The following is a 24,981-nucleotide window of genomic DNA, read 5'->3' on the forward strand; positions in this document are numbered from 1 at the left end:
TGATGGACTCCTCCAGCTTGCCTATAGCTGAGTCCAGGCATGAGCTTGGACCTCCTCCAAGAACGTGGTGATCAGCCCTTTGTACAGGAGCTTCAGCACATGAATGACTTGTGCACTGTCACCTCAGGACTGCAATTGTGGAAGAATTAAAGATAGGACAGGCTGTGGCACAGGAGATAGGAGACACTGCTTGATGGAGATGGCTTCACCTCAGGAATGGGCTAGCCCCAAACTACTGACCCTCTGCTGCTATATCAGAGGGGCTCCTGCCTGTCTGATCCTGTTTGACCCAGATTATGGTTGCTGTGATGAGAGGAAGTCCACAGAACTTGTATATCAAACAGTAGCATTTCTTTGTTCAGAGACCATCTGTTGAAATCATAGAATCATAGTGATGGTTGGAAAGACCGCTGAGATCATCTAGTCCAACCTTCCACCCAATGTCTAACAGGATTAGGGAAGTCTGAACATTTGCACAGGTTGCTCAGAGAGGCTGTAGAAACTTGTAGAGACCTTTCTAAGTGACCTTGATGTGGTGCTGGGCACTCTGCTCTGTCTCTGCTGGAGCTGGGGTTGGGCCAGAGGTACCTAGAGATCTCTTCCCACTTCAGCCATTCTTTGGTTCTGTCACTGTTGCTTGAAAATCATCTGTTGCATTGCTCAACAGTGACGCTCTCCTCTCTTTCCACGTTTCCCTTTCAGACTGCGACTTAGATGTGATTCTTGGCTTCGATGTGTCAGATGTCGGAGCCGGCCAAAACATCTTCAATTCCCAGAGAGGGCTGGAGTCCAGGGTCGAGGCTGTGCTGAACAGAATAACACAGATGCAGAAAATCAGCTGTACTGGCAGCCAGGCGCCCAATGTCAGGGTGGCCATCATGGCCCAGTCCCGGGGGGGACCCGTGGAGGGATTGGACTTTTCTGAGTACCAGCCTGAGCTCTTTGAGAGGTTCCAAGGCATGCGCACCCGCGGACCCTATTTCCTCACAGCTGAGACGCTGAAATCCTACCAGAACAAGTTCAGATCAGCACCCTCTGGCAGCACCAAGGTAAGTCAAAACCAAGGCTGATAGTGTTGGACAGGAAAGCTGCCCTCTGGTATATTTTGGTTGAGAAGGAAGGCTGCTCTTTGATTTTGGTCAATAAAGTGTATTCATAAGAAAAAACCTGACTTTTGGTCACCTGCTTGTTCCCTGTGGCCTCCCAGCACTGTCAGTGCCCTGCCCTGGTCATTGCTGAGCAGCCAGGGCCCAGAGGCACTGCTTGGCCACACACCTTTCACACCTGTCTGATACGATGCACATAAATCTGGCACAGAAATGCATAGACTCATGTCCAGCAAAGTTGGGAAAGGAGGAGCAATTCTCCCATCTCAGCTTGGACAAAATCTCCCTTGGACGAAGGCTCTCCAGGTTGCTCACGATTGCATTCCAACTCCAAGAATTCTATGATTCTATAATTGAATGATTCTGTGATTTCACACCAGAAAATCTCCAGGTCCCAACGTCGATTTGTTTCTCTCCCAGGTGGTAATCCATTTTACAGATGGTACAGACGACTCCTTGGATCAGATGAAGACTGCCTCGGCTGATTTGCGTAGACAAGGTAATTTTTACTTTTTGAGAAAGTGACGATGGAGGCCGCATTAACATGTCACATGCTTTAACACTGTTTTTCACTGATCAGCCGTGTTTTGATAGCACTGAATAAGGATTTCAGTACGTCAGTGACTTGTACACATATTGCTGTTTTTTCATCACCTTCCCGTGATATTTAGATACCAGCTAGTACCTAAGCATGGGGGGAACTTGCACCAAGTGTATTTGTTCTTGGTCAAAAAACTTCCATTTGCAACTGGAGAGGCTGAGAACAACCGCGCTTTGCAGGTGAGGTTGTGCACGCTCTGCAGAGCACCGTGTCTCATCACAGCTCCTTCTGCTTTCAGGTGTCCATGCTCTCCTCTTCGTTGGCTTGGATCGAGTGAAAAACTTTGAGGAAGTGATGCAGCTGGAGTTCGGGCGGGGTTTCACCTACAACAGGCCGCTGAGAGTTAATCTCCTGGACTTGGATTTCGAGTTGGCAGAGCAGCTTGTAAGTCACTTGGCACAGGCAGCGCTGCCTTGCAATGCTGGGGAAAAGTCAAAGGCTGGATGTGCTGCAGGTCTGGAGTGCCGCTGAATCACACCCTCTTGGCTCCGGCCATTCCCCCTCCCTAGCTCATGTCTGCTCTTTATACAGATGCCATAGCAAATTAATGAAAAGCAGATCCTGGTGCTGTTCTGTCCTGTGCCATTCCTGCAGTAAGGCTTCTCCCGTTCAGGCTGCAAAGCACAAAGCCCACTGAGACTAAATCAAATGGAACAGCTTAACAATCCACATATGCACCAGCACGAAACTAAAGGCTTGAGGGTGATGCACCATCATGCATTGTCAGTGCTAAATCTCCTGCATAAACATAACTTTCTAGGTTTCTTCCTGGAGTTGATACAGTACCTATGTGTTAGCCGTGTTTCTTACAAACGGTAGTTCTTTTTCTTCCAGGTAGAAGCTCATAAATTTACCTCCACTCCATGTATATATCCTCTCTCGAGCCTATTGAAAACTAATTTGCTATCATCCCTTACACGTGCAGCTCCCCCTAACTTCACATCTGCTCTAGATTTGTTAACCTCCTTTTCCAGCAGCTTTAATAAAAATTAGGCTTAATCCGCTATTACAACCTCGATGGGCCCTTCTCTGCAGAGCCAAGTGCAGCCACTTGGAAGTGAACCATGGTTTTTGGGATAAGAGCTACTCTTCAGCCCATCCCCGTGTAGTTCTTTTGACTAGGAAAATCCTTTCAAAATGTAAATGTGCAAAGCTGGCAGGAGGCATCTGCAGCCAGCAATGTACTTGGCAAAGAAAAGGATTTTTTCTTTCTAGTGGATGATGCAAAACCAAGCTGTGATTTCTCTGAATTCATATCTTCTTATTTTTTCCTCTTGCTGCGTGCTTGCTAATTGTTCTCAGCCCGTGGATTGCTGGTGAACTGCTTTCTCCTGCCCTACTCCACAGCTTGGATTTGTTTCTACAGAGATGAGATTGCTCTCTTCAGCGACAGGCACCGTTCTGGGGACTGGTCTCCTACTAAATGCCCTCTGTGACTACTGCCCAAGCAGAATGTTGATATCCCCTAAACAAGCAATCTAATCTTTATGCCATCACACACCTCTTTCTCACACTGCTGTGACTGTTTTCTGGTGGAGAGAACCCAACATTCAGTTGTGCCATCTGTGTTTTCTCACAGGATAACATTGCAGAAAGGACGTGCTGTGGGGTCCACTGCAAGTGCTCAGGGCAGAGAGGGGACAGAGGTCTTCCCGGCCCCATAGGACCAAAGGTAGGTCACTTCATCTGAAGAGGACAGCATCCGACATGGCGGTGATGGGTGGGTGGACATGCAGGTTGTGCACGTTGCACTGGGTGGTGCTCACGGGGAGGTTGTGTTCCTCTCACTCCTCCCCTCCATTGTAAAATTGCCTCTGGGCCATCCACAGCAGTTGAGAACTGCTCTTCTTTCTTTTTCTCACAGCCTGTGTGCTGTTAACCAACTGATATGGAAGGGAGGGCAGGAGGGAAGGAGAGAAAAGCGTCCCATAAGACAACCTGGGGACACCAAAGCAGGGTGGTTGCTTTCCTTGCCTTGTTTATGGAGGCGATCATGCAGATGCTGTGTGCTGAAATCCTAAATGTCAATTTAGAGGTGGCTCGCAGCACTAGGATGAAAACAAAAAATGCTTTGTATTTTCTCCTAGGGTGCTACAGGTGATATTGGCTACGGAGGCTATCCTGGAGATGAAGGAGGACCGGTGAGTGACTGCTCTGTTCCAAGTACTCAGTACTGCTCAAATCAGAGACCTCACCACAGCAAAGCATTCAGAGGCCTTTTTCTAAATACTTTCTGCAGGGGATGCGGGGGTGGGATGACAAGAGAGCAGGCAGGACTTTGTGTCCTTCCCATGTGATGGCTGAGCTGCTGGTCCAGGTCCCGGCTGCTCATTGAGAGCAGTGGGGAATAGCTCCCATGCTGCAGGCTGACCTGGCTCTGTGCTGTTCCTTAGAGGCAGCTGGGGAGGTTTGCAGCTGGTCCCAGCTACCTCCAAGCAGGGCAGGGTGTTGTGGACACAGCAAGCACCAACACAGTAAAATCTTCAGCTGCATTAAAGCCACAAAGCCTACTCCAAAGTACCCATATTGAATGCAGCTGGAAGAGCCGAACAAGTCCAAGTGTCAGACCACAAAGGGGTGTTCCAATCCATCACGGTGACAGCCAGTATGAGTCCTATGATTTCTTCTTAGCACGGCTTCTTCCAAACTCTTACTTCACGAATCCCGTGTCAATGCTGGAACAAACATCTCCCCACGCATCACGCCCAGGGGGTGAAGCTGAGGCCAAGGGGCTGATGGTGCACTCCTTTTCCCAATATCACAAGCAGGGGCCAAATTCTGCAGTCAGATGCAAGGTCAGGATTGGGTTAGTCGTCTCTGTTGAGCTCTGAGGGGTTCTTGTCATTTTTTGGAAGGAGGAAGATCTCTCAAAGTTGAGAGCTTGGCAAGGATGCGTCTCTCCGAGCAGTAAGGATGACCTCTATACGATGAATGCTGAGGACAAGAGATAGTCCTAGTGCATTGTCTGAACTCTGACCTTCAAAACTTAATTCTCTGTGGCTTAGGATAAAGTACCTCCCTCGCTTGCCAATAAGTGCAATAGATAAAGATATGCATGCAGAGGCAAACCTTGACCATTATGTTTTCTCCTCTGTGCACAGGGTGAACGTGGACCTCCAGGAGTGAACGGGACACAGGGCTTCCAAGGGTGCCCTGGGCACAGAGGAACCAAGGTATGCCTGGAAGGAGCCTGCATGGCACAGATACTGCATCCAGCTGGGGGAAGTCCACTGCTGCTTTAGAATGTTGTGCAGCAGACACAAAGTCCACACCAGCGTCCACCTGACCACGCATCAAAGCTCCCAGTGTGTATCACATGGCTCTGAGGAGCAAAAAAGAGACTGCTAATCCAGGCTCAACCTGCAGGCAGGATTTGGTGTTGAAGAGGGGGAAGAAAAAGTGAGCCATTACTGCTGCTTTGGAGGGGATCCTTGAGCCAAGACTCAGGACAGCAGCCGTGCCACAAGCTAGAAAAGGTGGTGAAAGATTTAATATCCGTGGGTAATATTCAGTGATATGAAAGTGCTGTTTCATACCGTTTGCTCTGACAGCAGGATTCTCTGGCAGGGAGTACAGGAGTGCCTGAACCAAGGCCCATTAGTTGCAGCTGAGCTACTGGGAGTCTTTAAAAAGCTGCCCAGCCTTGGACAAAACTGATGCTCTCTGTGGCCCCCGAGGTCTGGATCCATTTAAGATGGGGCGTAGGGAAAAAGCAAAGTCAGTGGTAATCCAACTCATTATCTATGGAGAAAGAGTTACGTCTATGGAATAAACTATTTTACTGGGTCAGCTGGCTAAAACCCATGATGCACATATTTTATCTCAGTATGAGTGGTCAGCAGACAGCTGAAGGTTTGCACAGGAGAAGTGAGGGATTGTTAACCCCCTTGCAGAACACCTTGTCCATCCCAGCCCATCCTGGCTCTGGGTCTGCCCCTCTTCCCCACCACCATCCACAGAGATTGCCCAGAGAGCAGCACACTAACTCCTTTTTCTCATCCCTTTAGGGTTCTCGGGGATTCCCAGGAGAGAAGGTATGGAACTATATCCTCCTCACACAGTGGTGAGCGTGAGGATGCATCAGCATCCCCCTCCCTGGTCCTCTTTTTCTTTGGTGACCATTTGCCCCCCACATCTCTTCTGCAGGGTGAACTGGGAGAAATGGGTCTGGATGGCATTGATGGAGAAGAGGTCAGTCATTCCCAGCACACTTCTCTTTATAACGTGATGTTCAGGTGAAAAAGCCATGGAAATAGCAAGCACTCTCCTAAAATACTCCTGCTCTTTCACAGGGAGACAAAGGCTTGCCTGGTTCCTCTGGAGAGAAGGGGTTCTCTGGCAGGAGGGTAGGTGTTTGTCACAGACCATTACAAAGGGAGAAAGGGAGCATGGAGAGGGTGGAAGGTCCTCTGCTCCCTTTGGGGCTAGGGAGCTGGTGGAGGCTCTTGCTAACTCTCCCTCCTTTCCCCCAGGGTAATAAAGGAGCCAAAGGTGAACGAGGAGAGCGAGGTGACCGTGGGCTCCGTGGAGACCCGGTAAGCATTGCTGAGGGAGCTTCTCAATCTCCTCACTCAAGTCTTAGGGGGAGGGGTGGAGAGGTGTCTTCTGCAAGCAGTGAGCATGTACTCAGGGTTACTGAATGCTGCTGGACCAGAAGCAACAGCTCTCAGCCTTGTAGCCTGAAGCCCAGATGCTGTTGGCAGTGGTTTATAATGCATGAGCTTGTTCAGTCTATGCACCCTGCCCACTTACTGTGCCACAAGAAGCCTCCCTGCCCTTGGAACCAGGACAACTCTTACAGTGAGTTCTCAAAGACAAACTTTCAGGCCAGCTTGTTTTTGTGTAACAACCTGTCCTGGTTGAGGAGGAGAGCTATGTGAAATGGTAAATCTGAGAGCCCAAAGCCTTCTGATTGTGCAGTGGTTTTATGACAAGACACTACCAAGGGATATTTGCTATTGAATGGGCAAGGGGTAGGTCCAGTAACAGACAAAGGACCCAAAGATTGGGAACACATGCCTCAGGATACCAAGCTGTCACTCATTGCTTCAATCTCTTAGAAATTCCCTTTCTCTTCTCAATGTTATTATTTCTCAGCTGAAAAGCCATGGTTGCCTCAAACCACCAGAACTGTGCACTTCACTTAATTCAGTCAAAAAGAGGAAAAAAAGAAATTGTTGGTTACGAGCTATATCAGAGCAATTTGTGATGTCCAAGCTTCTTGTCTTGCTCACACAGCTGTTTCTCATTGCTCCATTGCTTTCAGGGAGATTCAGGAGCAGATAATACTCAGCGGGGAACCAGAGGCCAAAAGGGTGAAATCGGACAAATGGTAAAGCTTCTTTGTTGTCTTTTGTTGTTTTTGTTTACACAATGAGGTGGGACAGAGAAAGTAAGAGAAAAAGATGCTGCCAAAAAAGGTGCAAGCTCCTTGAATTTATCTCACCCCTTGTGCATTTTCCTTTAGGGAGAGCCTGGACCCGCAGGGCAGAGAGGCCCAGATGGAGGAGTCGGGAGGCAGGTGAGATGCTGGATCTGCAGGGCTGCTGTTTCAAAAACATCTCCATCCTCTCCTGGCTTCCCATTTGATTAATTTCACAAGTGTCAGAAGTCACAGTTGTAGGGAGAAAAGAACCACACTCAAAAGGAAAACATATAGCTGGGATGTGTTTTGCTGCTGCTAGCACCTTGGCAGAAGCAAAACACACTGCTATGCATGTGACTGAGCAACTCACCTATGTATGGGGACAAGGGGCTGCAATGAAGGAGAAAACATGCCAAAGCTTGGTTTGCAATAGCTGGCACAACATGGAGCATAGATTTCTCTCTCCCTCTGTCCCCAGTAAACTATTCAAAATCAATTTTGCAATAAGAAGTAGAGGAGATGTGCTATCCTGAAGGCAATAGAGAAGTGTGCCTGCTTACATCCTTGCCTAACATATCCCATTGTTTCTGTACTCACAGGGCATGGCAGGACGCAGGGGGCCAATAGGAGTCAAGGTAAGGATCTGTATAGTAACGTGATAGAAAACACAGCAGTGATAGCAGGTAGCAAAGTCCTAGTCTGCAGCAAGTGAGGACAAGCCCAAATGCAGCAGACACAGAATCAAAGGAAAAAGTCTACTTACCCTTAGAAGGCTTCAGGTAGATGGGGACCTCCAGTGAGGTGAGGTACCTGCTCCTCCACTGCCAACCCTTAAAAGAGGTCTGGGAAGGGGTGGATCCTGGCTCCATCCCTTACAGTCACTCAGGTACACTGCTTGCACCTGAGCTCCCCTGCCTTCCCACCACCTGTTCAATCACTGCTTCAGGCCATGACCTAGCATTTACACTACAGGTCTGGCACTGGTGCCTCCTTCTGCAGGATTTGCTTCCTCTTCCCTGCTTTGTCTCACCTCCAAATCCCCCTGCAGTTCCACAGGCTCCCTCTTGCTGCTGTGAAATCAGGCTGATGGCTGCTTCCCATACCAGACCAGGCAGCATACTTGGGTCAAAGCATAAACGATAATAGATAATAGCCAAGTATAGATTGACACTCATTGATTGCGGCAAATCTCTCCACTATTTCCATGCTCATTCTCATTCTACAAAATAAACAAATAAAAACTGTTCTCCCCTGCCCTTCACATAGCCATAAAGCAGCTTTCCATGCCCTGACATCCCCTGCCCCTTGCCATGTGTCCTGTGTTAACCTGTGCTGTTCTGCACCTCCAGGGTACCAAGGGTGCACTTGGCCAGCCAGGGCCAGCTGGAGAACAAGGCATGAGAGGACCACAGGTCAGTGAGAGAAAGCAAAACATACATCTTGTGGCAGCGTGCTGTTGCATTACCCCTTCCCAGGGCTTGGGAAGTGAGGGCTGGTGGGATTGGTGTGCAGTTCCCAAGGCGTCATGTATTCGGAAGCCACCTCTCGGGTGCTGAGGAGTTTGCTTTCCCTCCCAGTTTCTGGTTGTGCTGGTGTGTCTCTCTCCCTATGCATGTTGACATATCTCTCCTTTCTTCTGCACAGGGCCCACCTGGCCAGATTGGCACTCCAGGCATCAGGGGAGAGCAAGGTGTCCCCGGGCCCAGGGTGAGTCCTTCTGCCCATTCTCAGCCAGGGGCCAGCAGGTCTCAGCCCAGACATCCCACTGAATTTCCTACAGTGCTTTGAGGGGCACCAGCCCTAGCGGTTGACACGTGATTCCTATGGCCATGCAGGTTGTACTGACACATTGACAATGTGCCTCTCCTTTCTGTTCCAGGCTGGTGGTGGGCAACCAGGAGCACCTGGAGAAAGGGGCAGGATCGGCCCACTGGGACGAAAGGTATGTCTTAATGAACTCTGGGAATCAGAACCAAAACAGCAACGAGGAGCATAGGAATTTAAATAATACTGGAGGTGAACCTCTTGGAGCAAAATTAACTCATCTTCATTGGTTTGTGCGGTGCAGACGTGACTCTGCTGCAAAAACCACTGGTCTGTGAAAAGACACCAGTGATGGTGAGGTGTATGATTCAACAGATGCTCCTGTTTTCAGGGTGAGCCTGGAAATCCTGGGCCCAAGGGACCGAATGGACAACAAGGCCCACGAGGAGAGATGGTAAGTGTGGTCATGGACCAGCTACAGGCCTTCACAGCGGAGAGTTTAGGTTGCGGGTGGACTTTTTGCTCTTCAAAATACAATATTAGAGAGGGAAATCAGCCCCATGCCCTCCAGGCATGAGTGTAGTTTTACACCTTGTGTATGTATTCTAAGCAGACTTTAATTCATTCTTGTTGTTTAAACAGCACTTTTTTGTACTACTTTTCTAAAAACTAATTTTCAGGGCCTGTGGCATTGGTGTTTTTCTCTATTGATACCACAGGCTCTGTGAACTTTAAGATATTCAAGTATGACTGAATATTAATGCCATTTGTTTTCCAATTTTAGGGTGATGATGGACGAGATGGAATTGGTGGCCCAGGTCCTAAAGGCAGAAAGGTACGTGTGTGCTCAACACAGCTGCCTATCATCATGAGTTAGAAAGGATGAGGAAGAGCAGTCAGACCTCAAAAAGAGTGGCTCTTCTCTTTTTGTTAACTACATGAGGAGCAGAATTGTAAGGTGAATTTGCAGTCTCTCCCACCTTTTCCTCCATCATTTTAATTTGTTGTTACTTATCCATCTACAGAAACAGGATCATTTTCTAAAACCCTATTTTCAAATAAAACTTTATATATATGTATTTTTTTTTCAGGGAGAACGTGGCTTCATTGGCTACTCAGGACCCAAGGTACAATGCAGCCCACGAACTATGGGTTCCTTTTCCAATCAGTGTAGCCACGACCTAAAGACCTGTGCAGATTGAGAGCTACTATTTCTGTTTGTCCCCATCCAGGGTGGACCTGGTGACCGTGGTGGTGCTGGAGGCCCTGGACCTAAAGGAAACAGAGGCCGCAGAGTGAGTATTACTTTGACACAGTCTTTCCCCTATGCAAGAACATCCTGGAAGATGTGTACATGTCCTCTAGGGGTTGACTCATGCTTCTGGGATTCCTGCAGCAGACACTCACAGAGAGGACTTCTCTTTCTAGGGAGACGCTGGAAATCCTGGCACACCTGGTCAGAAGGGAGAGATTGGATACCCTGGCCCATCTGTAAGTGTTCATTGCACCCCAGGAGTCTCCTCATTGCCTGCATGACAAATATGACAGTCCCTATGCGTGCCAGGGGTTGAAAAACGTGCCTATGGAAGTTACATATCACACTTAATTATTTTTATTATTTTTATTAACAGGGACTTAAAGGTGAAAAAGGACCATCCATCAGTGTAAGTGTAGCATCATTTTGATGCTTATTTTTCTTATTTTGAAATATTGTTTTGTTGGCTCTGTCACATGTTTATTTGCCCTTTCTAACTCTCTCTCTTCCTGTTTCCTAAAGCAATGTGCTCTTGTGCAGAACATCAAAGATAAATGCCGTGAGTACCTCAGTGCTTTGCTAATTCCCCATTGCTACCCTTGTATGCCAGTCACATCACACGAATGGCACTGACTGAACTGCTTTTTTTCCCCCCCTTATCTTTTTCACAGCTTGCTGCTATGGTAAGTTACCATATTCAGTCCTTTGCATCCTGATGTTGTCGTGTGCAAGAACTGTTGTTTTCCCCACACGTGTGGTACGAATGATTGACTTTCACTGAGCAGGTGGTTCTTGCATCCTGACAACTGCCTGGGGCACAATTTTTTTCCCAACCCATGTTTTTGGCAGGTCCCAAGGAGTGCCCTGTCTTCCCAACCGAGCTGGCCTTCGCTATTGACACCTCCTCAGGTGTCGGGAGGGATGTCTTCAACAGGATGAAGCAAACGGTGCTCAGAGTGGTCAGCAACTTAACCATTGCTGAGAGCAACTGCCCTCGAGGTGCCCGCGTGGCCCTGGTCACCTACAACAATGAGGTCACCACGGAGATCCGCTTTGCTGATGCCAGGAAGAAATCGAGCCTCCTCCAACAGATCCAAAACTTCCAGGCAACCCTGACCACAAAGCCACGCAGCCTGGAGACTGCCATGTCCTTTGTGGCCAGGAACACCTTCAAGCGTGCCCGAAGTGGGTTCCTCATGAGGAAGGTGGCTGTCTTTTTCAGCAACGGGGAGACGAGAGCCTCCCCGCAGCTCAACGATGCCGTGCTGAAGCTCTATGACGCTGGGGTCACTCCTGTGTTCCTCACCAGCAGGCAGGATGCGGTTCTCGAAAGAGCTCTGGAGGTTGGGGCTGTTCACCCTTTCTTTCCTTTTCTGCTCCTGACCTCAGTTCAGTTCATTGGGAGATTGATGGCATGTTTGTCTTGGCTCTTCTAGCTGCTGGTTGGCTTCTGTAGGCCTTTCAAGTGCTTAGTGCTGAGAAGCATTGCTATGCAAACTCATCCAGCATGTCTGTTAGAGAAATCTGAGATGCATGCTGCAAAACTCTAGTGATGTTGTGATGAGTTGTTTCCCAGACCACAGCCCCCACATGCTTAGTGTGGTATGAAAATGATCACCTCTGCAGAGAGAAGGAAAGACAGAAAATGGATGGGGGGAAAGGCAGAATTATGGTAGCATCCTTAATAGAGGGAGAGCTGAGATATATACATTTAAAGCAGAAAAAAGAGCCCTAACTGAGCGTGCTAAACACTGTGCTTGACCCTTTTCATGTCTAAACTAGTCCCACTAACTGACATCAGGTGTACTAGGCTCCTCCAGATAGGACACACCAAAACCAGCATGCTGTGCAGGGCATCCCTTAGAGTTGGCCACGAGGCTGCCTTCTCCTACTTTCCGTTGAAAATAATAGAAGGCAACAATACTAACATCTTTTTTTTTTGTTTGTTTGTTTGCATCTAACCAGATCAACAACACAGCAGTTGGACATGCGATCGTTCTCCCAACCAGCGGCAGCCAGCTGAACGACACCATCCGCAGGCTCTTGACTTGTCATATTTGTCTGGGTAAAGCATCCAAATTCCCTTCTAGACTGCGCCAGATCCTTCTGGTTGCACAGCAGTTGGTTGTCAGTGGTACAGAAGGGAAGCCCAGCTAGGAGCCAGCTCGTTTGCTGCTGAAGACAAGGGATCCGTTTAGGCTGAGCACATTTGCATTGTGACTAAGGCACACTGTTCATTAGGGGTGTTCTCCAAGTTGTAAATGGAAGCTCTGTTTTTCAGCTGATATCTCTATCATATGATAGAGACTTTCAGCAGTGATAAGGGAGGGTTATCTTCAGTTACTCCAGGTGATTAATCTGCTGTTTTTCTGCCCTAGATGTGTGTGAACCCGATCCCATCTGTGGTTACGGCAGTCAAAGACCTGTATTCAGAGACAGGAGGGCAGCCCCGACAGATGTAGACACTGACATGGCCTTCATCATGGATAGCTCAGCCTCCACCACACCCCTGCAGTTCAACGAGATGAAGAAGTACATTTCCCACCTCATAAGCAACATGGAAATCAGCTCTGAGCCAAAAATATCTCAGCACCATGCAAGAGTGGCAGTTCTCCAGCAAGCTCCTTATGAACACGAAACCAACTCAAGCTTCCCACCAGTGAAAACAGAGTTTTCATTAACTGATTATGGATCCAAACAGAAGATCATTAATTACTTGCACAACCAAATGACTCAGCTGTATGGCACAATGGCTATGGGAAGTGCAGTTGAACACACAGTGGCTCATATTTTTGAAAGTGCACCAAACCCTCGGGATCTCAAAGTCATAGTTCTCATGATAACTGGAAAAATGGAAAAACAAGAACTTGAGGACTTGCGGGAGGCTGTAATTGATGCAAAATGCAAAGGATACTTGTTTGTTATCTTGGGCATTGGCAGGAATGTGGATGTCAAGAATATCTATAGCCTAGCTAGCGAGCCAAATGACGTGTTCTTCAAATTGGTCTCTAAACCCGGAGAGCTTCATGAAGAACCCTTGCTACGCTTTGGGAGACTGCTGCCATCTTTTATCAGAAGTAAGTATAACATCCTGCAACCAATGTGGAAGGGGCAACGCCTGACCTCAGTGGGATTAACCTGGCAGGTTGTGCTTGTCTGCTGGGTGGTCTCTATCCTGACCATCTAACTGGGCAGTAGTACCACTGAAGAAGTAACCTTGTTTTATATGTTCTATAACTTTTGGTGTTTTGTTACTGCCTGTAGGTCTGTTCAGTTGTCTCTGTCTTTGTTTTGGGGTCCTTTTGGGCAACCCATCCCACGCACCTTTTTGATCATAGAATGACCTGGGTTGAAAAGGACCACAATGATCTCTTAGTTTTAACCCCCTGCTACACGCAGGATCACCAACCACCAGACCAGGCTGCCCAGAGCCACATCCAGCCTGGCCTCAAAAGCCTCCAGGGATGGGGCATCCACAACGTCCTTGGGATCCACCAAGTAGAGTCTGTGTGTGCATCTAACTTGGCTTGGCCTCTCCAGGCTCACCTTGGAGATCTAACCTAATTGTGCCTGGCACACTAGCTGATCTGCAACGTGTCCCATTGGGTCTGGTTGTGCTGAGGCTCTGAATTGGAGCTCATCTTGCAGTAAAATAATAAGCCAACATGCACACATCTTCCCCGACAAATAAATGTTTAGTTTTTCTCATTTTGATTTTTTCCAGCCACCGCTTACAGGGATCCTGGAAACTTCTAACCACACTTCTAGTATTTTACTGAGAAGTGCTTTGCTATGAGAACACTGTTTACATGTGACTAAAACATACAGCCATCTAGTATCTTGCAGTTACTGCTTTTTGTATGTTGGAATAACAAGTCTCTCTGCCCAGGCTGCTGCACTAAACATCAAAAGATAGTCCATAGCTTTTAACAAGAACAAGCAAAGAGAAAAACTTTTTTAATCAAGAAGAAATACACACAATGCAGTGTTGGTAGGTAATAATCACCGTCAGCAGCAGTGTTTAATGCCAATCTTCCTCCATCCCTAGGTGACTTTGCATTCTACCTATCTCCAGAAATAAGGAAACAGTGCAAATGGCTTCAGGGTGATCAAACACCCAAGAGCCCTGGGCATACCGGACAAAAAGCAGTGTAAGTAGACCTCCAAAATTCTGTTTCTATAGTATTTGGGAAAATAATGAATATGAAAAATGGACATATGAACTGCTTTATTGCTCTGACAGATATGTGGCCCCCAATGCAACCATAACACAAACCATAAGCACCACTACCACGCTAAGCACCACCATCAAGCCTGCTGCAAGCACCAGTGCCCATGCCAAGACCACCACTGCCAGCACCACGGCCCAGACCAGAGCCACGGAGAGACCCACAGAGAGCACTACTGTCCAGGTGAACGCTACTGTACAGGGCCAAGGAAGCACTGCTGCCAACACAAAAGCCACCAGCCGCACCACAGCGAGCACCACGGCTGCAGCAGCGAGCGGCAGGAGAAGACAAGGTGGTACGTAAAAGGCTGTCCCCGTGCCTCGTGTCACTTTCTTGTCTGGGTTTGTCCGTGCTGTAATGATTTAGGGCTTTTCTTCCTTCCCAAGAGGATCACCCTAATGGGAAATGTCATTAGGAAGCCAGGTTTTGCTCTTGCAGAAAGACATTAAGAGCAAAGCTGGAAACTTGTACTGGTTTCTTCTCAGAAAGAGAGGTGCTGCAGTGGAACAGCTGTCCAGGGAGGTGGTGGAGTCACCATCCCTGGAGATATTCCAGAACCATGGAGATGTGGCACTGAGGGACACGGGCAGTAGGCATGGTGGGGATGCATTCATGGTTGGACTTGGGAAATCTTAGAGGTCTTTTCTAACCTGAAAGACTCTAGGATTTAAGAATGGGACAATCCATCACCTGCTGCCCAGCCCAGTAAGATGGTGACAGAGCCACACTCTTTCTAGTGTGGCTCCTTTGCTTTCAGTATTTTTATCCCCCCGAGCTATGTTTTGCTATTTATGGTGATTCATACAGCAAAGTTGTTTGAGATCTCTATCAGTTAATATAAATAGTTGAAGTTCATTCATCACTGAATCAGTGTGGAGGCCTCATTGGGAATGATAAAGCTCTTCCATACGAGTGCAGATCATGTAAAAAAGCCTTCCCATGTGCTCCTGCAGGGGGGTGCAGGCAGCTCTCTACAAGTAACAAAGAACATCTGTCAAAAGCAAAGCCAGTTGATGAACACATCTCCATTTAGAAACAGCCTTTGCAAGGTCAATGCTTTCATCTGCTTGCAGGCAACAAGTTTTTTTGGGTATTTCTTGTTCCGCTGTTGCTTCCAAGCAGTGTTAAGGCTTCATGCGATGCTCCTCCAGAGCAGGAAAACCTTTCTCTAACAGCTTCTGTGACTTGCCTAAGGTTACGTTAGGTCTGAAGCAAGCTTTGCTTTAAGATCCTCATCCAGGCCATGAAAAAGAAAGCCTCCCTGCAGCACGCTGGGGATCAACATGCAACAAGTAGTTTCTCACTTTTCTTTGAGACTTTCCAGACCCTCACATAGTTTCTTTCCCTATTCCCAAACTGCAGCAAAGATGAATGACATCCAGATCACAGATGTCACCGAGAACAGCGCCAGGCTGCGCTGGGCCAGCCCTGAGCCACACAGCGCCTACGTGTTTGATCTCACCATCACCTTAGCACATGACCACTCTCTTGTGCTGAAGCAAAATGTCACTGGCAGCGAACGTGTCATTGGGGCCTCAGAAGTGGACAGAAATACCTCGTCTTCATTACCGGCTATCTGAAATCCCAGCCCAAAGTGACCTACACAGGGACATTCAGCACAAGTGAGTTCCTCTCAGTGAAATACCAACATTCATTACTATTTTTCCCCCCATTTTAAGACAACAGACACAAAACATGGAAACAAACATGTACGGAAGAGGGGAAAAAAAAATAGATAAGAATCAGTACGAATGGTCCCAACCCTGGCAATGCTCAGTTGTGTCACTGTTTTCCAAGTATCCTCTGTCCACATTTATGAAACATTGGGATTCTTTGGCAAATGCAAAGTGACACTTCAGAGGTGTTAAACTGACCCAGATTGTGCAAGAATTAAAGCCAGTCCCAAAGGGGTTTTGTCTCATTGTGCATGAGAAGGCTTTGCACAATGGGTCCAGCTAGCGTCCAGACAGTAATTAAGTGCCAAACAGGGTTGACAGAGAGGCAATTCAGACCAACCTAATTGCAAAATAAGCAAGAAAAGCTGTTTCTCTGATAATAATCTTCACGGTCACTATCTGCTCCACATACCACAATATCCCAATGAAGGATATAGAAAGGATGAAGCGGTGAATTTAGTCTTTTGAGGCTCGAGCTCCACATGCAAAGATCACACGTAAAACTCACTGAACCCTTTGGCATGGCCAAAAACTGCACTATAAGAGAAAGCCAACTTTTTCCTTTAGTATTTTGGCACAGAGGTGCCTTGGCTGGATGATGTGGCAAACTGTGCTGGCGCCACCAGTGCTGCCCCTGGCTGTTCTGGCACTTCAGAGCCTCCTCCACTGCCTGCAAGGAGCCTTTCTTTTGGTTTGGATCAGGTCTGAAGTCTCTTACCTTCACTAGCAATAAACATGTGTTTTCTCAACATTTTTGTGGGCATCAGTTTGGAGAAGTAACATTTGCATGTGTTGACTTAGAGCCTCAGTGCCCAGGAAGGCTTCATTTCCTATAGAAAGCATGAATGGGAACAAATTGGGCAGGCAGCAGTGATACCACCTGCGTGGCTTAACACCAGGTAGCACTGTCTTCCTCACTCAAATCCATTCAAGACACTTCACTCCAGCCATCAGTTCTTATGGCTGCAGTCCTCCAGCCCTGGGGAAGGAGAATGATGCAACATGAGCCATGATCTCCTTTCCAACACAAGAGATATTTTCTCCACTCAGTGCCAGTCCTCAATGACTGAATCCCCAGAGAGCTACGAGGCTGTGATGTGGGGAACATGGGCAGAGCATCACTGAGGCCTTTTGTGCAGTGCACAGACAATCCTTGAAGACTGCAGGGGAGCAAAAGAAGATCCATCACAGCCTCTTTGTTCCTTTAGATGTTGTCTTATTCCTCCCTCTCTAAGCCTAGAGGAGCAAAGTTAAACCAAGAGACAACAACTGCTCTTCCAGAGCCTCTGTCCCATCTTGTGCTGTGATGAGAAGGGTGGCTACTCAGAGCTGGGGCTCCATAGCCACCACCACAGAAAAGCCCAATCGTGCAGCACTGCTGCTAACTGAGGAGAGCAATGTGAAGTGCCCTGGCACAGCCAGACAGTTGTGGATGGATTACTCATTGTGTCAGCTGCATCCAATAAACATTTCTAAAACATACGTGCTAGGATAAACAGATTCCTGCAACCTGTGTGTCCCCTGATCCCTCTGCTGGATTTGCAGCCAGTGTGTTTGTTTAGCACCGTGCCTTGGCTCACCAGTATGGCCGTGGGTGGTGGGGATCACCATGGGTGTTGCTGCAGAACATGGTTGCCCTTGGCTGACTGCTCTTTCTGTCTTCCCCAGAGACCCCAGCGCAGCCCAAAGTGGCCTTGGCCAACATGATGCTGAACACTGAGCCACTGGAAGGGCCTGAAAATGGTGAGTATCGGTGCTGGTGGGAGAGATGGGCTGGGAGCTCTGAGAAGGAACCTCACGAAAAAGAAAGCTGCAGAACTGTTGGAGTGGGTCCAAAGGAAGACCATGAATGTGATCAGGCCAGGTTAAATGGGACCTGGGTAGCCTGATACAGTGGAGGAGTAGAACTGGGTGATCTTTAAGGTCCTTTCCAACCTAAGCTATTCTGTAAAGATTCTGACCATTGGCACCAATCTTTCCCTTGCCCACTGCGAAACATGGACTTCCCCAGAGCAAGCATAGTCCTCCTAGAACCAAAGGATCTTCAAGTCCTTTGCATTGCAGAGATAATAGAACACAGGCTAGATGAAAGCCTTGAGCATAAAGGCCTATACTTTGCATGATGCCTCAGACCCATGCTAGATCCAAAGCCCACTAAAACTACTGTGATCCTTGCAGGAGATTCAGACCAGGCCTAATTTCCATGATAAAGTTAGAAAATGAGCTAGATCCCACTCACCAGGGATACACTGCAATCCATAGCATACCTGGTGCATGTAGACATTGCTGTAAGCATCAAACATCAAATTGTTTGCTCCCTCTCTCCTGATTTCCCACAAAGAACAAGTCTTGGCTCCTTGGTTTAGCACAGCTCCCAACAAGGACTTGACCCACAGCCAGGGATTGCAGGGAAGCTAGTGGCAAACACTTGCTTAAATTTAGCTGATTGACAGCTTCCCAGCTGCCCTCCCCATTTCTCTACCATCAGTGGCTTATCACAGTAAACCACTAACAAGCACCCACTCTGCTGATAATCACATTAACATATCTTAGTAATCCTGTTAAATCACTGCAGCCGTTACAGTGTTGTCTCAATGCTTTTGTTGACATCAAGCTCGCTGTATCAGCCCTGTAATGTAATCACATTGTAAGTGCTGGGCTGTAGCTCTTCCTCTACAGAACTGGAAGGGTCTGTGGCCTTCATAAAGCTGTCACAGGCACTGACTGTGGATCATCTGATGTCTAAAAGTCATCTCCATATATGCACTTTTTTTTTTTTAAATAAGCCTCTTGCTCACACTGTGGCTCATTACCTTCGTCAGGATCTTGAGGAAGAGGGACAGAAGGGTGTGATGAGGCTCAATGAGCAACAGGTGGTGGTCTCAAGGAATATCTTACCTGTGTCTTGATGCATGTCCCATCACTGCTGTGATGCTCTGAATGGCTTCTCCTGCTGCATCTGCAAAGTGCCTCCAATGCATTCCCACTGGCCAGGTCCCCTCCTGGCTAGTCCCCTCCAGGTGACATGAACCCATGCCCTGGCTTTGCTTAACCCCTCATGTGCCAGCCCTTTGGAGACAAGGTGTAGTGGATGTGCTGTATGCTTTGCACAACAATGCACATCTCTGAGTCCCAGCTCTTTTCACCTCCCATTTGCAGCAGGTGCCCCTGCCCTAGGATTTATGGCATCTATCTCTCAGGGGAAAGCCTTTTCTGGAGGCCTTTAAGGATGCTGCTGCTAATCTGAAGTTTTTCAACAGGCTGAGGATATTATAAACAGAGCAGAGCAGCAGGGATGGGTTGTTTAACTGAGTCTTCCCTAGTTCTCTGCACAGTGGGAAAGACCCATACATAAATCTTCCCACAAACCTTGGAGGACGCCCCAAATTGTGTTATCCTTATATAGGCAATGCAGCTGCTAGCACTGTTGGCCCTTGCTAATAAAAACTCTGGGATTTAGGCCTAAGTTATCATTTCTGGACAGGAAAAATACCTATGTTTAAGCCCTGAAGACTACCAGGTATGGCTTGCCTTTAGAGATAAAATAAACACACTTAAGAATTGAAGTTACTGCCAAGACAAAGATCTCTGGAAATAGATATTGGGTAGCTGTGTGAAGGCTCAATCCTACCTACAGCACCCCAGCATGGGGATGCAGGGTTGGGATGGGTTGAGTTGGTGCTTAGTGAGAAGGGAGAACAGAAATTATGTGATGTGGAAACACCCCCAGCAGAAGTATGACCCACCCGCATGGTCTGATCCAACCCTCTTGGCTTCTGATGATTTTAAATGCTTTGGGTTTTATTTATTTTATTTTATTTTTCCCTTTCCTGAATCTCTTTCCTTTTTTCAGCTTTTAACCCTTCCGGAATCATTTAACCTTTGCAACTTTTGATATGCAGATTTGGCAGACCCTTGCTTGCTGGACTTTGACATGGGCATGCAGTGCAAGGACTATCAGGTTGTGTGGTTCTTTGACTACAAACACAAGATCTGCAGCCAGGGTTGGTATGGTGGCTGCGGTGGTAATGCCAATAGATTTGAGACCGAAGCTGAGTGCAATAGCAAATGCTTGAAACCATGTAAGTACCACACGGGGGTTAATCCTTTCACTTTTTATTGAGACTTCAAATAACATTTGGATCAGAGGGAAAACATCCTTTAAACACCAAACCAACACACTTTTTCCTCCAGCAGCAGCTGAGAAAGCCATGCAGCAGCCACCCCTTGAGAAAAGGTTATCGCCAGGTAACACACCAAAAAATTCATCATAAAATAAAGCACATCCATCATTCACATTCACCATTTCATGGCATGCATCCATGCTTGTCCATTACGAGATCATCAGCAGAAGGACCTTGGTTTGCATTTGCTCCCTGATGTGGCCATGCCCCACCATCCGCTTTGCATGAGTGAGTCACCTGCATGCCTTGTCTCACCCCAAAAGTTGTGATCACACGACCCAAGTGCAAGCCATAGCTAACACAAAAACACGCTGGATATTGTAAGAAGTGTGCAGCAGCGTGGTCCCAAAGCATCTTTTGTTATCACTGCATGTCTAAGCAATGCCATCGCTCATCAGCGTGCCTTTGTTTTGGTGCAAAGAACTGCAAATACTTTGCAAGGAAAATTACCCCATGTGGCACAGGTCTGAAAGCTGAGGAAGGAGCCCACAGGAAAGTGGTAACAAGCTCCTTTTCTCGGGGTATTTCTCAGCCCCTAGGTTTCAAGACCTGGGAAGAAAGCAGGGACTTGCAGTCACTTGTACTGGCAAAGCAGTAGGGGGGATGGGAACCTGGCCCCCAAAAGCCTTTCCATCATGTCAGTCTCCCCTTCTCACAATCTTTTGGGGCCCTCTGCAAAGAAAGGGGAGAAAACTAGGAGCAAAGAGAGCTCTGAGACTGAATTTGGGAATTCATGCAGAAACTAATGGGTTGAGTTGGGAGCAGGATTTCAACCTCACAGAGCGGGGAAGCCTTGCTGGTGGGTAGTTCTCCAGAGCAACACGTGTTTCTGCTAACCCCATCCCAAAGCCTAGCCCCTTCCGATCATCATCACATGCCTTGATGATGTTTCCAGCAACTGTTGTTCAGCTTAGATTGATATTTCATGAACTTGGCACAATTCTGACCTGGGCAGATAGTCAAGAAAAGCAACGGAGGGGCCCTGGAGGGATGTTCGTGTCTCTGCCCACCCCGCAAGGGTCCCCTGCTCTATTTGTTGCTTTCTCTCCTTTCTCTTTTTGTTTTCTGCAAAACAGAATGCTGTGGGAAAAGAAACTGAGCTTTTAAGATGCTGAGCATTGGGTCAGGCTCTTGGTTCAGCCCATAGCAAGGTCTGGGGCCAGGTGCAACACTGAGAAATGCCTCAGTTTCCCAAAACCAATGGTTCTTTGGGTGTGCTCCACACCCATCTCTCCTTGGAATCAATGCTTGGTTACCCTTTAATTATTGCAATTTATAGGTCTCTCTCTATATTTTTTTAATTAAATGTGCACCCAAGGCTCAGATGCATTTTCTCTGTGGGATGAATTAAAAACCCTGCTCATGGTGGCAGCCCCCATCTTTTCAACATGATGGAGCCCAGATGGCACTTAAGGCACATTTTAGCTCCTTAGCTCTTCAAAAAATGTGGATAAGGCTGGGGTTTTTTTGGCAGGGGGAGGTCTCAAACCAAATGCCATCCTGTTGTTTGGATGGAACAATTGAAAGATGGGGTATGATGACATCCCATAGTGCTCTGAGTCTGGAGAGTGGCACCAGTCCACACAGTATGCATACTGGGGCTGGTGAATGAAAGGTCACTCTTCAAGGGAACCTTCAGCTAACACAGCATGGCAGCTTTCCTGAAGCCAGCACTGAAATCAGGTCTGCCTCCAACACTGCTGTTGAATTTCCCCATCCATTAGCTGATCCTGAAAGCTCCTGTTGCCATCAAAGAGGACGATGGGGTGAAAAAGCAGGGATGTTTTGTCCTTGTGCTGAAAGAGAAAATACAGGATCCCTCCTGTGGGCTGAGTGATGGATGGCTGGATTCATGAAAGGGTGCACAGAGTTTGGAGCAGAGTCATTCTGGTGTTTGCATCTGCTGGTGTTTTGGAAGGCAGAACGGAAGGGAGAAGGGCTTTTAGCAGAAAAAATAGAAGAGGAAAAGAGCTTGCCAAAGGGATGGGGAAGCTTTTGGCTGGAGGAGCCTGATAACAAAGCTGAATTGGAAGTTCAAATATTGATTTCAGATTTCTAGGAGAAGCAGAGATTTAGAAAGAAATCCTGCTTCAACAAGCCACTTTTAGATCACAGCAAAGCAAACTGTGAACAAGAGAGACCTTTCCAACACTTCTCTCTCAGAAGGATGCATTCCCAGCTCATACCTCAAACCTGCCAACAAACCTCTGCTCGGTTTGACCCATACAAGATCAGGCAGTGACCTGCTTAGCTCCATGCCTGCAGCACACACAGAAAAGAGAAAATGCAATTAAAAGGAGAGGACAGGAAGAATTTAGGCAGGGTCCTGCCCATCCCTGGGGTCTGATGGGCACGGGGTTCATGACACTGATTTTCCCTTTCCCCATCCTGCTGGCTGCAGCATTCCTGTGCTCCTGGGCAGCTGCCAGCACCAGCTGCAATTTCCTTTCAAGCAAACCTGCCACCAGCACTTTCTTATTTTCTAGGATTTGCTGCCAGACCTACTTTCTAGTCAGGATTTCAGGGATAATACTCTGCATTCTTCTTCCCATGAACATTTTGAAAGGGTTTAGCATGCATTTTCTATCATCAAACTCCCAAAAAAATTGCTTGCAACTATGCCCTTCCACTAATTCACCCTTTATTTCTATATTCTTCTCTATTCTCCTTGTGGATATGGGGGAACTGTTTCTGGTAGGGCACAGTACCTTGATTTCTAGCACCCCATCTGTAGCATCTTACAAAGGGTATGAGGTTATCACAAGACAACTTCAGGAGATGGATTTCCTGGCCACTCGTTGCTGGTATGTACTCTGTATACATTTTTGGGAAAATGATGGCACAAATGGTTTTCCCCTTGAGACCCAGTTCTGACACCTACCAACTCATTTCCTAGAAATCGAAGGGACCTGCAGACAATTGTTGCCATGTGGCAGATGTCCTTCTCTCTGCCTTTACTCCAGCATCGTGCCACACCAGCAACACAGCTGATGGCTTGAAGAGCAGCGTTGGCATCCTCCTGGGCTCAGTGCTGGGCAAAGACACCCAAAGATCTTCTCTTTGCCAACACAGAGACTGGGTTCAGCCACAGAAGACCAGACAACGCCTAGGCTGGGGTCACCCCTTTTGGTCTTGCATGCCAGACCAGTTCACTGGCATTTCTTTACCATGCACATATCTGGAGAGAGCCTGTCTTTAGCCCAGACCTCTAGCTGACTCTTCCTTCTCCTGCTTTTCTCTGCAGTCATGGACATCTGCCTGCTTCAGAAGGAGGAGGGGACCTGCAGGGACTTTGTGCTGAAGTGGCACTACGACGTGAAGACCAAGAGCTGTGCCAGGTTCTGGTACGGCGGCTGTGGAGGCAACGAGAACAGATTCAACACGCAGAAAGAATGTGAAAAAGCCTGCAGCCCTGGTAAGCACTCAGAAGTGGGCAAAACGTGTTGGGCCAGCAAGAGGGCTGAGGGTGATATGGGCTTTGTAGCAAGGTCACCCAGCACGAGACCCACTTGCCCTCCCCCAGCATCCTGTGCAGTAACCTCATGTATCTTCCCCTTCTCCACCAAACTTCCTCAGGTAACATCAGCCCTGGCGTGGTGACGACGATAGGAACATAGAGCCAACAACCTGCCAACACATACCTCTGAGACAGCCAGGAGCATCCACCTTTGCCACCTTACCCCAATAGAAGCTAAGGGTATAGACTACCTTGCACTGTACTATTTCATGCTTTTAACTTCCAAAGCAAACCTTGGAGAAAGGTTTTTGCTGCATGACCTATCAATATGGTGCTAAACTGTTTGTGGACTGAGTGCTACGTGTGTCCAGGATATATTGTATAGCTTCAACATTACAAAATATTTACCTGATTGCAGATTGTTATTGTGTCTGAACACGTCTCTAAATTACCCTTTCTTTCCAATTCCGGCAGCCTGCCTAACTAAGGCAGTGTAAAAATTAGCAAAAAAATAAAAATAAAAAATAAAAATCATCATAATAATTTCAGTGCAACTGTTACATGCTTGCTTTTATCATTTTCATATCTGAGCATAACTGCAAATGGAAAGCCTTTGTGTAAGGGAGTAGCTGATAAACAAGCGGTTCAGTTTTCCATTCTTCCTTTTTTTTTTTTTCTCCTTTTGCTGGATTAGATTTTCAAACTAGATCTCTTGTATGCATTTGTAACATATGTGGCCAATCAAACGAGCAAGGAAAAGGAAGCAAGGTTTCCAAATGCAAATGCACTGCTGGGACCAAGGCCTCAGTTAATGAATTGTTTAATTGTGGTGTAGAATGTCTCCGGCATTCTTCTCATGTTGTATGTTTTATAAAACACAAAGCAAAGCAATTTGGGGTGAGGTGGGTGGGTGGGAGGGGGAATTTTATTTTTATTGTGGATTCTGTGTCAGGAAGTCTATACAAAGAACTTTTAAATAAAGTCTAATGGAAGTTTTGAGAAACTCATGCTTTTGTCCCTCTGTTTGTAAACGTCATGATGGGCATCAGTGGAGTGATTTTGGTTTGGAAATTTATATTTGGAAGGCAATCCCAATGGCCATAAGAAGGGGGATGTTTGTAGTACGGACATCCAAGGGGACATCACTGAGATGCTGATGGTGACCAAGCTTGGGAAAGGTGGAAATTGGGATGACAGTCATGAAATCCCCTGGAGGACATTGCTCTGAGCAACACAGTCTCAGCTGGCCCTGGTTTGAAAGGTGTTGGACCAGAGGGGCATGGAGGTTCCTTCCATCCTACACAACTTAATGACACCACGGGCATTTTCCAGTGTGCGCTTTGC

The 24,981-nt window shown here is 47.4% G+C and overlaps 1 protein-coding gene across 1 annotated transcript in view; it reads left to right on the forward strand.

Annotated features, from left to right (window-relative positions):
* COL6A3 (collagen type VI alpha 3 chain) overlaps positions 1-24,644 on the forward strand; it is a 54,210-nt gene extending 29,566 nt beyond the window's left edge. Inside the window, 36 exon segments of the mRNA XM_010713244.4 lie at positions 703-1,049; positions 1,527-1,605; positions 1,946-2,091; positions 3,287-3,379; positions 3,795-3,848; positions 4,809-4,880; positions 5,715-5,741; positions 5,854-5,898; positions 6,000-6,053; positions 6,180-6,242; positions 6,974-7,039; positions 7,175-7,228; positions 7,672-7,707; positions 8,422-8,484; positions 8,717-8,779; positions 8,952-9,014; positions 9,228-9,290; positions 9,621-9,671; positions 9,928-9,963; positions 10,069-10,131; positions 10,265-10,327; positions 10,468-10,500; positions 10,614-10,650; positions 10,763-10,774; positions 10,941-11,434; positions 12,057-12,156; positions 12,470-13,168; positions 14,140-14,242; positions 14,335-14,615; positions 15,683-15,847; positions 15,850-15,942; positions 17,665-17,739; positions 19,899-20,078; positions 20,191-20,244; positions 23,425-23,595; positions 23,757-24,644. Coding sequence (XP_010711546.2) covers positions 703-1,049; positions 1,527-1,605; positions 1,946-2,091; positions 3,287-3,379; positions 3,795-3,848; positions 4,809-4,880; positions 5,715-5,741; positions 5,854-5,898; positions 6,000-6,053; positions 6,180-6,242; positions 6,974-7,039; positions 7,175-7,228; positions 7,672-7,707; positions 8,422-8,484; positions 8,717-8,779; positions 8,952-9,014; positions 9,228-9,290; positions 9,621-9,671; positions 9,928-9,963; positions 10,069-10,131; positions 10,265-10,327; positions 10,468-10,500; positions 10,614-10,650; positions 10,763-10,774; positions 10,941-11,434; positions 12,057-12,156; positions 12,470-13,168; positions 14,140-14,242; positions 14,335-14,615; positions 15,683-15,847; positions 15,850-15,942; positions 17,665-17,739; positions 19,899-20,078; positions 20,191-20,244; positions 23,425-23,595; positions 23,757-23,797 — 4,139 coding nt within the window. The 3' untranslated portion in view covers positions 23,798-24,644.
* The last annotated feature ends 337 nt before the right edge of the window (positions 24,645-24,981 follow it).

This window comes from Meleagris gallopavo, chromosome 7, assembly GCF_905368555.1.
Source record: "Meleagris gallopavo chromosome 7, MGAL_WU_HG_1.1, whole genome shotgun sequence".
Classification (NCBI taxonomy): Eukaryota; Metazoa; Chordata; class Aves; order Galliformes; family Phasianidae; genus Meleagris; species Meleagris gallopavo.